Source organism: Saimiri boliviensis, chromosome 1 (genome assembly GCF_048565385.1).
Source record: "Saimiri boliviensis isolate mSaiBol1 chromosome 1, mSaiBol1.pri, whole genome shotgun sequence".
NCBI classification, from domain to species: domain Eukaryota; kingdom Metazoa; phylum Chordata; class Mammalia; order Primates; family Cebidae; genus Saimiri; species Saimiri boliviensis.
The window spans coordinates 169,446,915-169,459,084 of record NC_133449.1 but is presented as its reverse complement, the minus strand read 5'-3'; the positions used below and the strand labels follow the sequence as shown (position 1 = coordinate 169,459,084).

The following is a 12,170-nucleotide window of genomic DNA, read 5'->3' as shown; positions in this document are numbered from 1 at the left end:
TGGGTTTCTATTATTAGCTGCATATATATATGTTTATGATATATTTTCCTATTGGATCAACACTTTTATTATTGTAAAACTCCCCTCAATGTTTTATTTTTAGTAACATTTGTGTTTGTTTTATAGTATATTTTGCTTGATATTAATGTAGGCATTCTAGCTCTTTTGCTTACTGTCTACAGAGTATATCTTTTTCCATCTTTTTGCTTTTAACCTATGTATGTCTTTGAATCCAAAGTGTCCCTTGATAGACAGCCTATAGTTGGATCATTTTAAAAAATCCATTCTGCCAACTTCTGCTTTTTAATTGGAGTATGTTATCCAGCCACATTTAACATAGTTGCTGATAAGGTAGATTTACTGGCAATTTGCCTTGCTTTCTACATCTTGTTATTTTGTTCCCTCATTATTCTCTATTGTGTTAAACACGTATTTTCTTGGGTACAATTTTAATTGACTTGTCATTTCTTTTACCTACTTAAAGTTATTTTCTTGGTGGTTTTCCTGGTTAATAAAATTAATATCTTCTACCAATCTAGTTCAGATTAATACCTATTTAATTTCAATAGCACATAGAACTTTATTTCTATATAGTTATGTTATCTCTTCCCTTTGTGTTATGTTGTCATACAAATTACATCTTTCCCAATTATAAACCTATGAACATAAATTTATAATTATTGCTTTATGCAGTGGTCTTGTCAATAAAAAATTACAAATAAAAACACATTTATAGTTCTCTAGATATATATATGCCTATAATGATGCTTTTATTTTTTCATGTGGATTAAAGTTACTCATTGGTGTCCTTTTATTTCAGCCGAAATGACTACTTTTAATATTTCTTTGTAAAGAAGGTTTGCTAACAATGGAGTCAGTCAGTTATTGTTTATATGATAATGTCTTAATTTCTCTCTCATTTTTGAAAGGCATTTTTGGTGGACACAGAATTATTGGTTGATAGTCCCTTTTAGCACTTTGAATGTATCATCCCACTTCACGTTGGTCTCCATTATTCTGTAAGAAATCAGTGTCAAGCCGGGCGCGGTGGCTCAAGCCTGTAATCCCAGCACTTTGGGAGGCTGAGGCGGGTGGATCACGAGGTCGAGAGTTCGAGACCATCCTGGTCAACATGGTGAAACCCCGTCTCTACTAAAAATACAAAAAATTAGCTGGGCGTGGTGGCGCGTGCCTGTAATCCCAGCTACTCAGGAGGCTGAGGCAGGAGAATTGCCTGAACCCAGGAGGCAGAGGTTGCGGTGAGCCGAGATCGCGCCATTGCACTCCAGCCTGGGTAACAAGAGCGAAACTCCGTCTCAAAAAAAAAAAAAAAAAAAGAAAAAGAAATCAGTGTTAATCATATTGAGGATAAGATTTTTGAGGATAAGGTGAGCGATGAGCTGCTTCCTTCTTGCTGCTTTTAAGGCTCTCTTTTTGTCTTCCCTTCTCACAGTTCGATCATGATGTGCCAAGTCATGGATCTCTTTGACTTTATCCTCGCTGGAGTTAGTTGGGCTCCTCAAATGCGAAGATTAATGTTTTTCATCAAATTTGAGAAATTTTCAGCCACTATTTATTCAGCTATTCTTTCTGTTCTTTTGTCTCTTCCCTGTCCTTCTGGGAATTCAAGTATGTGTATTTAGTAGGCTTCATGGTGTCCCACAAGTCTCTGTACATTTTCATTTTTAAAAATCTTTTTGTTTCTTAGACTGGATAACTTCGGTTGATTTCCTTCCTTCCTTCCTTCCTCCCTCCCGCCCCCTCTCTCTTTCTTTTTTTTTTCTTTTCTTTTTTTATTTTTTATTTATTTTTTTTTTTTTAGACAGTGTCTTGCCCTGTCACCCAGACTTATTGTACTAGAGAAGCTCTGATTCAGGCCAGTCAAAGACAGCCTTGCAAGTGGAGCCCTCCAGGGAGCCACCAAACAGATCAAATAATGGCAATTATTTGTGGTGCTGTTCTGTTTCCTCTGGTGGCTGCCAGGCTGCTGATTTTCACTGTGATTGTAAATTGTTAGTTTTAAAGGCGACTAAGAAGCCAGAGAGATGGGGATGTAAATAGGCCAGTTAAAATGCCACAAAACCACTGTTTTTAACCAACAGTCAGACTTTTTTTTTCTCAGTAAATTCACCCTAAGTTGCTGCACATCTTTGTTTAAATTCCAGAGTTCCAAAACAGTTAATTTTGACAATTTTTCTCAGTTTCCTCATTGCTTTCCTGGAGAAGAGGTTTCTGAGAGTTCTATCCTCTATCATTTTCACTGATGTTCAGAATACATTCTTTTTAAAAATTGCCATAAAATATAAAAGAATACCCTTTCTTGTGGCACTGTTTACAATAGCAAAGACCTGGAACCAACCCAAATGTCCATCAGCGATAGACTGGATAAAGAAAATGTGGCACATATACATCATGGAATACTATGTAGCCATAAAAAAGATGAGTTCGTGTCCTTCATAGGGACATGGATGAATCTGGAAACCATTGTTCTCAGCAAACTGACACAAGAACGGAAAACCAAGCACCGCATGGTATTACTCACAGGTGGGTGTTGAACAGTTACAACACATGGACACAGACAGGGAAGCATCACACACTGCGGTCAGTTTGGGGGAGCTAGGGGAGGGACAATGGGGGGTGGAGAGGGTGGGGAGGGATAACGAGGGGAAGAATACCAGATACAGGTGATATGGGGACGAAGGCAGCAAACCACCTTGCCATGTATGTACCTATGCAACAATCCTGCGTGATCTGCACATGTACTCCAGAACCTAAAGTATAATTAAATAGATAAAGGAAAAAAAAGAATATCCTTTCTTGTAATAGCAAACATCAACAATGAAATTTCAATACTGCCAGTTACCTATTTCAAATTAAATAGAATTGAAACGTTTGGGATGAAGAAATTCATTTCCTCAGAGATAAAGAAATTTAAACCAAAAAAAAAAAAAAATCTCAGAAAATACAATTTAGAGAATACAATTTCTTTTTCTAAAATAAATCCAAATTGTTCTAGAAGTTAAATTTCTTTTCAAAGTCTTTCCTCATAGGTAGCTCACATTAATTAAAGACAATTGGCTTCAGAAATTTGATATTTGTTTCTGATACTCCAGTCAGAAATTTCTCACACTGAAAGCTCGAGAACTAAGTCCCAGTGGTGGAAGAGGTCTTCTTTTGAGCAGCAGCGCACTAACATTTCCCAGTCGACCCTGCACATCTGAGTAGCACTGAACAGAAACAGAGATAATTGAAAGAGAAAGAAGCCTGAATCAAATCAGTGATCAAGAGAATGGAAATCCTCCTATGGGTGGTTAAAGGAATGGAAGAGAAGACTGTGGCAAGTCCTAGATCAGGAGTATGATGGTCATGGCAAATAAAGGTGGCTTCCAGTTGTCCTTAATAACAGCACCAGCTTGTGCCTGGTTGTGGTTATTACTTAGGAGCCTAGATGACATGCTTCACATGCTCCCTATGGTGCTTCACATGCTCCATACTTCTAGGTTGTGGGCCTACATGATAAACATCCAGGGTTCTGAGATGTCAAATCACCAATAAAATAGTCATGAGTTCTGGCCCAAGTCATCATCTGGGTTACCACTTTGTTCTACCTGGCCAGCTCAGTGCACAATACAGAATTGCTTTGTAATAAATTTTCTTTGTTATCTAGCTATTACAGTTGTGCATCATCCAGGATCTCCACATCCTGATGCTCAACTCCGGAAAGACCCAGACACATTTAGAACTCAAACTCTTCAAGAGTCTCAAAAATCAGGGACATCAAAGCATACAGGTTCCATTGCCCATGCTGATGGATACCAAGAGAGGGCTGAGGAATATGTCCTTGGGCGGCTGTGGGAAAGTGACTTACGTATTAGTCCCTAGATTGTCTCTGTTTTTGCCAGTGATACTATTAGCATTCCAAGTAGGACTTTTTTTAAATTGTGGACTAATATGGTACATGAGGAAGTTTGGGTCAGGAAATTGTTGACAGTGTTAAAGAGCAGTGTGATTATGTTGTGCTGTATTTCTGCATGTTAGATTCCACTCTAATCAGAGATGGTAAAGAGCCCTGACTTCTCTGTTACCAGAATAATTTTATTTTATGAGGTAGAGTCTGGTTGTATCACCCATGCTAGAGCATGATCCTGGCTTGCTGAAGTCTCAGTTTCCTAGGCTCAAGGATCCTCCCACCTCAGCCTCTTGAGTAGCTCAAGAGGCTTGACCTCAACTACATGCCACCACATCCAGCCAATTTTTAAAATTTTTTGTAGAGACAGAATCTCACTATGTTGTCAAGGCCATTGTTGAACTCCCGGACTCAAGCAATCCTCCTGTCTTGGCTTCCCTAAGTGCTGGGATTAAAGGCATGAACCACCGTGCCCAGCTCCAGAACACTAATTTTTGACAAATGGTTTCATGAGGAGATTTTATTGGAAGGAGCAAATCCATTTTGCATTATTACCAGAGTCCAGAGTTCCATGCTATTAAAAGAAAAAAAAAAGCAACCACTATTTCAGTGGAATCTTGGATTATGTTATTATCTTTCTGAGCATCACCATGAATTCTGCTACTTGAATCAAGACCATGATTCTTTCTATATAGTACCCATGTGTCAATTACTTCAGTTACAATTCGGCTTTCCTCAAAATCAACTTGTTTACTCTGCAGATTAAAACATTTTAAATTTCTCCATTAGATTCCATGTCTATAGCCTTAGCAGAAACAATGACAACCAAGAAGCAATGACGTTCCCTGAGATTTTTGCCTAATTGAGCAAATGCAGAACAATACCACCCACAGGCAAAGTTGAGCTAAGCTTTTAAATTAAGGTTTGGGTTTTCAGAGGCTGGGGATGGAACCACCGTGAGACCCCTCTTCTCCTTCCTCCCTTCCCCAAGATTGTCAAAACAAGTACTACCATGAAAGATGCTTCCAACAGGAGATAAGTTCTCAATAAAATATCACCAAGCAAATGAAGATTAACACCATGAAAAACAGACTCAACAAATACAAGAGTTGTTTTATCTACTGTAAGAAATACAAATTTAGCACAACATGGAAAGAATTTAAAAGACTCAAACAAAAAAAAAAAGAAGAAAATAGCAATTGTGAAACAAGAACAAATAGTTGTGAAAACTTGCCAAATGAAAATTTTGAAAAGAAAATTGTAGTTTCTCAAAGAAAAAAAAAATGCAGTACTTTATACGAGTCTCAGGGTGGGGCCTACCGTATATCTCCAATGGCAAGAATAAAGAAACACATCTAAAAGAGAGTAAAGAAGTTTACAGATAAAAGAATGAGAAGTAGACTGACATTATACTTTTCATCAACAGTATTAAATACCGAAAGAACAGAAGGAAAATCAGCTTAAAATTTTAAATCTATGATCAAGCAAACTATTGATTAACCACATGCATGTTTGACATTAAAATAATTAGGAGTAACAGATTTCTGGCTTTAAAAAAATCTAACGATTACTTTAAGAAGCAAAAGACATTCTCAGAATAAAGTAGAGGAATACATAGAAAAGCTGGTTGGTTTTTGTTGTTGTTGTTGTTGTTGTTTTAAAAAGGAAGTCCTCATTTGTAAAGAAGTAGAATTTATTCACTAAAGATTTATGAAAAGTATGGTGGTATAGTGAGTGACCCCACTAGTTTTAATGATTGATATTTGAATACAGCTTGGTCTTATAACAACCCCACATAAAAATTTAAAATTCATTTGTATCCCTTGAATTTTCAGTGTTCAAAACTAGGTTGTGAATGTCAAGGAAATATTTATTTCTGAACTAATGTATTTGTAGAGAGAAAAAGGAATTGTGCACAAAATCAATAATTATGTTTTAAAAATAAATGAATATTGGCTATTAAAAATTGTTTTAAGCCTTTGGGATCTTGTAAATTTTATTTAATCTTGACATCATTAAGACTAATCTAAGTTCAATAGTGGTACCAATTAGAGGCCAGAGAATTTAAATACCAATTTCAGGAAGTTAATTTGACATACAAAAAACTCAGATATTTAATTTATTCTTTGTCCCCGAAATCAAAGATATTAATATGAACTGCCTCTGTACTTTCCACATTTGAATACTTCCCTGGCTCTGATACCACTTGGGACTAAGGCAATCAAAGAGAGAGAAATCTTGATCAGAATTCTATGCCTTTTCCTGATATTCATGGAAAATCAGCTAAGTATGCAAAGAAGAAAAATATCTGACCAAAAGAGCCAGATTTGAACATATCTATAAAGTACTTAAAGTGAAAGGAAATATTATATCAATTTTCCTCTGGCTATTAAGAACTCACATTTAGCTGGGCATGGTGATTCATACCTGTAATCCTAGCACTTTGGGAAGTTGAGAAAATTATTAATGTATAAAGTCTGGGAAACATGGAGGAACTCCATTTCTACAAATAAATTAAAAAAAAAAAAAGCTGGGTGTGGTGGCACACATCTGTCATCACAGCTGCTTTGGAGGCTGAAGTGGTCAGATCGCTTAAGCCCAAGAGATTGAGATTGCAGTGAGCCATGATTGTGCCACTGCACTCCAGCCTGGGCAACAGAGTGAGGCCCTATCTCAAATATTTTTTAGAAAAGGATTAATGGCCTGGCACGGTGGCTCATGCCTTTAATCCCAGGTCAGGAGTTCAAGACCAGTCTGACCAACATAGTGAAACCCCGTCTCTACTAAAAATACAAAAAATTAGCCAGGCGTGTTGGTATGTGCCTGAAATCCCAACTACTCAGGAGGTTGAGGCAAGAGAATCATGTGATTCTGTTGCAGAACAATACCACCCAAAAGAGCATGAGTCCCAGTTCAATCACAATTTTAGTGTTTGTGCCAAAACTTTTACCTGGTTGTGGCAAAGTTGAGCTAAGCTTTTAAATTAAGGCTTGGGAGGCGAATGTTGCAGTGAGCCAAGATATTGCCATTGCACTCCAGCCTAAGCAACAGTGTAAGACTCCATCTCAAAAAAAAAAAAAAAAAAAAAAAAATTTATGTGTTTGATGATCAGTTACATAAAGTGACACTATTTAAATGTGATAATAACTACACTTTAACAGATGTTTGAAAGCATGTCGATCTTAAACTATTTTGCTTTTGGGGGAATTTAAAAAATCTTTGAGAAATTCTCTTTTCTCTAGTCATGAGTATTTAATTCCTAGAAAGTTCTATGGATGTTCTATGGATGAGGAAATGCTTATAAGAAGATAATTAATTTTTTCCTATTCCATTTCCTTAATTAGGAGCTAAATATTCTGTTGCTTAAAATACTTTTTTTGATTTCACTCAATATAACCACAAGATTTGATGTTTTGGTTGCTTCCAGATTTTATTCTTAGATGTAGCTAATTAAGAGTTTCATAATGACGTTGCCCTCTCCTTTTTAGAACCTTCTATTCTTACATAACTTCTTTTAATTACATCGTGTAGGAGGTAGAATGCTGATATGGATGTACAGTTTCTATCCCAGAAAGATCATATATAATCCTAAATCATGTCAGGTTAAATTCTGAAGGAGGGAACCAAGACAGAAAAAAAAGAAAGTAGAATCTTTCTCCTATATCACCATACAAATGGCAAATAAATACTAATAATAAAGAAGGATTGGATAGGAACTATTACCATGAAGTATTTAGATCTCATATACGCATGTATTTTCTTGAAAATAAAAATTGAGGCCAGGCGCCATGGCTCACACCTGTAATCCCAGCACTTTGGGAGGCCAAGGTGGGCAGATCACAAGGTCAAGAGATGGAGACCATCCTGGCCAACATGGTGAAACCCTGTCTCTACTAAAAATACAAAAATTAGCTGAGTGTGGTGGTGCGTGCCAGGCAGGCTGAGGCAGGAGAACTGGATGAATCCAGGAGACAGAGATTGCAGTGAGCTGAGACAGCACCACTGCACTCCAGCTTGGTGACAGAGCGAAACTCCATCTCAAAAAAAAAAAAAAAAAAAAAAAAAAAGGCCCTCAGATTGGTAGCACATCTCAGATTTTATGAAACAAATAATTGTCATCCTACCAGACATCTTAATAAACAATGTTTTTGTGCCGAATGGAAAAGAACAGTCAGTTTTTTAAATGGCATAGGTTTAATTTTTTCCTCAGTCATCATGAACACACTTAAGATAAACCAAAAAGTAATTATCCATACTGGTCTATATCTGTGTCCATATTTTGGCTAATATAAGCACATAAAATATTGAAATATTAATCGCAAATGTCAACACAGAAAATGAACGAAATTACTTTCATTTGAGTACTATGTTCCTAAAAAGATTATTACTATATCTTAAATAAAACACATTCTCGTCTATTCTCAAAACTTCGTTAACCATAGACAAAACTGCTTTGGACATATTATATACAACACATAATACTAATATATTCACAAGTGAAATTATAAAATTGGTGGTTTGGAACTCTACATTATTTTATAATATAAAATTTGAAATGAATTACTTTTAAAAGCTATTTGAAGTCACCATTAAAAGAAAATTAATTTCTTTTTGCTCCCCATTAGAAAAAAAGAAGGAGACTGCATTGGCAAGCTAGGACGAAAGGAGAGAATATGCATGGATTAACTACAGAGAAAGCAGAATCAATATATAAACAAAATGTTCTATCGACTAAGGATTCGCGATTGAAATACAAAACATTCAGAGCCAAACAACTACTTTTTCAGTCCTTCTGTTAATGAAACCTAAGCCATTCCTGGATTTGGAATTTTGCTCTACTCCAGTGACTCGCCTTGAACCAGATCAAAAGAGACCTCAACAATGGGCAAAAAGTAAAAAGGGACTTTCCACAGAAAAACTGAGATGAGGCTTAATAGAACCTTATTAACACTTAACTGAATTCAAAGCTGTTCCTGAAACTGGGGTTTGCCTCGCTAACCCTCTCTGCACCCTGAGCAAGGAAGTTGGGGATAATCGGCTTCAGGAACTTGAACTCCTTTGTCCCAGAACCTCCCGACAGACACACCTCGTACTGGTAGCTCTGGGACAGGGTCCCGGTGCCGCTCACGTCCACCAGATGCCCCGGAAAGGGACCCTCGGGCACCGAGCAGCGACCCACCGACGCCGCCCTGCTCCTCCTGCACAGCCGCACCGCCACGAACAGGAGCACCGAGAACAGGAAGAGCGACGACACCGAGGCCAACGCCACCACCAGGTAGACGGTGAGCGAGTCGGCCTGGGCCTGGGCCGGGGCCGCCTCCGGGAGCGGCAGGTAGGGCTGGGAGAAGCCGTCCACCAGGAGCACGTGCAGCGTGGCGGTGGCCGAGCGCGGGGGCTCGCCACTGTCCTTGACCAGCACCACCAGCCTGTGCTTGGCCGCGTCGCGCTCGCTCAGCAGCCTGGCGGTGCGCACCTCGCCATTGTGCGCCCACACGCCGAACAGCCCGGGCTCCGTGGCCTTGAGCAGCTGGAACGACAGCCAGGCGTTCTGGCCCGAGTCGCCGTCCACCGCCACCACCTTGCTCACCAGGTAGCCCGGCTCGGCCGCCCGGGGCACCAGCTCGGTGCAGGGCGCGGAGCCGTTCTGCAGCGGGTACAGCACGAAGGGCGAGTTGTCGTTGGCGTCCAGCACCAGCACGCGCACCAGCGCCTCGCTGCTCAGCGCCGGGGAGCCGCGGTCTGTGGCGCCCACGCGGAACTCGAACGCCTGCAGGGCCTCGTAGTCCAGCGCCCGGAGGGCGAACAGCTGTCCGTTGTCCGCGTTGATGGAGACCAGGGAGGCGAGGGGCAGGTGCGGGTCCTGGGGCGGCAGCAGCGAGTAGGTGACCTGGGCGTTGCTGCCGGAGTCTCTGTCTGTGGCGCTGACGCTGCCGATGTGCAGGGCGGGGCTGTTGTTCTCGCGGACGAACAGGGTGTAGGAGGTTTGAGTGAAGGCGGGGGCGTTGTCGTTGACGTCGGAGACCCGCAGGGTTATGTTGTACTCGGTTTTCAGCCTGGGTGTCCCCAAGTCTGTGACAGTGATGGTGACGTTGTACTCGGATCTGGTCTCTCTGTCCAACGCTCCTTCTGACACTAGGGTGTAAAAGTTCTCTACAGATGGTTTCAGGACGAAAGGGAGATTGTTCTCAATGGAGCACCTCACTCTTCCGTTGTCTCCAGAGTCTAGGTCAGAAACACTGAAAACAGCTAGTACAGTCTCTGCCGAGTTCTCGGGGACAGGGCTGTTTACTGACGACAAGGTCAGTTCCGGTGGGTTGTCATTGACATCAACCACCTGGACTACGACTGTAGACTTTCCAGATAGGCCTCCGCCATCCTTGGCCTCAATGTCGACTTCATAACTATTAATCGCTTCAAAATTCAAATATTTGACTAGTTGCATATCACCAGTAATTGGATTTAGTTGAAAAGTTTTGCGAATTTCTTCAGAAGCATGAAAAAATTCATATGATATTGTCCCAAAACTTCCCGTATCTAAGTCAGAAGCCGAGACAGTGACAATGACAGAGTCAACGGGGGTATTCTCTAGAACTGTAACCTCATAGAGAGGCAGTGCAAATTCTGGTGCATTGTCGTTTATGTCTAAGACCTGGATGTTGATCTGGGCTGTCCCAGACCGAGGCGGAGCGCCGCCGTCCAGCGCGGTGAGCGTCAAGCTGAGTTCCGGCTGCTCCTCCCGATCCAGCGCTTTGTCCAGTACTAGTTCTGGGTACTTCCTTCCGTCCCTACGACTGCGAGTGAGTACGTGGAAGTGGGAATTCGGAAAGATAGTGTAGTTTTGGAGGCTGTTTCTTCCCACATCCAAGTCCTCAGCATTTCCCAAAGGAATTACTGTTCCTGGTAGAGTGCTTTCTAGGATTTTCAGATGCATTTCATTTTCAAAGAATACAGGAGAATGGTCATTTACATCTATGATATGGAGCTCGTTTGTAACAAACTGCAAAGGGTTTTGCAGTAATATCTGAAAATGCAGTATGCATGGTTCTGTGGGGCCGCATATCTCCTCCCTGTCCAATTTCTCATTCAGTAGCAAATCACCTGTCTGATGACTGAGCTGAAAATGCTGTTTGTTGCCTTTGGATACAACTTGGGCCCCCCTCGCGGCCAGTTCCTCTATCCTTAGCCCCAGATCCTTTGCTAGGTTGGCTATTAAAAAGCCCTTCTCTTTTTCCTCAGCCACCGAATAGCGTCTTGACGCGGACCCAGCCAGAGACCCACCCAGAAAAACAAAGAGAAGCAGGACTTGCCTTTGTCTAAGAAATCGCTCTCCTCCGGCCTCCATTGCACTTTCTTTCTGTCACCTTCTTCCAGGGAATGTCACCAAGCTGAATCTCAGACAGCGCTGGGAAATAGTATTTTGCCCCACAACCTTTGCAGACGGCCTAGCGAATAAGCCTTTCCAGAGGCTCACATTTGCTTGCTCAGAAATCTGCCTGGGCTTATAACCCCTGGTTTACCACACTGGATCCGTGCGTCACCGAGAATCACAGTGCCTGTGGTTTGATTCGCCTTCTTAGTCAACAGCGCCACCATGCGTTCGCTTGCAGTTTCAAAATCTTGGAGAAGGTGTTTCTGTTTTGTTTTACTGTTTATTCTTATCAATCCTAGTTGACGCTACTGGAGGAGTAGCTCATGTTATATGAATTAAATAAATGCTACCTAGGGAAATAAAATGCGCTCTTATCTAAAAGCAGTGATTGTTCTTGGTAGATTCCTCATTTACATGATTTTTCAGAAGTATACACATACTAAACTACCCCTCCTCTTCTGTAATAATTACACACAAACTTAAAAAGATTTTGCTCTAAATGATAGCATGCTTCACTATCCTATTTATGTTTGTCTTTTTTTCCTAAACTTTGTGAAATGAGCACGAATTGCATACACCAGAAAAATACAAGGAAAAGACACCTCCTGCAAGGTAGTAAAAAAGAAAATATATCATGTATCATTTGTAGATCCAGAGGGCTACAAATGCCTAATTTCTTCCACAACATCACAATCAAGGAACATTTAGAGTGCTTTCTCTTCTTATTTCAGAGCAAATTTACAACTATTTGTTTCATCTGTATTAACTTATTTCCACAGATAATTGTTGAGTTTGTAGAAGTTAGGCAAGTAGTGGTAACAAGACAGACAATGTCTGTATATCTTACAACAATTCTCCATCTAGTGGGTGTACAGGCTTTAAACAGATGTTTAA

The 12,170-nt window shown here is 40.4% G+C and overlaps 1 protein-coding gene across 1 annotated transcript; it reads right to left on the bottom strand.

Annotated features, from left to right (window-relative positions):
* Window positions 1–7,000: 7,000 nt before the first annotated feature.
* PCDHB3 (protocadherin beta 3) lies at window positions 7,001–11,569 on the bottom strand. The gene has a single exon (XM_074380601.1). The coding sequence runs from the start codon at window positions 11,247–11,249 to the stop codon at window positions 8,859–8,861; it is 2,391 nt and encodes a 796-aa protein (XP_074236702.1). The 5' UTR covers window positions 11,250–11,569; the 3' UTR covers window positions 7,001–8,858.
* Window positions 11,570–12,170: the final 601 nt, after the last annotated feature.

Bases quoted from the DNA above. Each gene is read 5' to 3' on its own strand.
- PCDHB3 (XM_074380601.1), bottom strand. From the start codon at position 11,249: ATGGAGGCCGGAGGAGAGCGATTTCTTAGACAAAGGCAAGTCCTGCTT.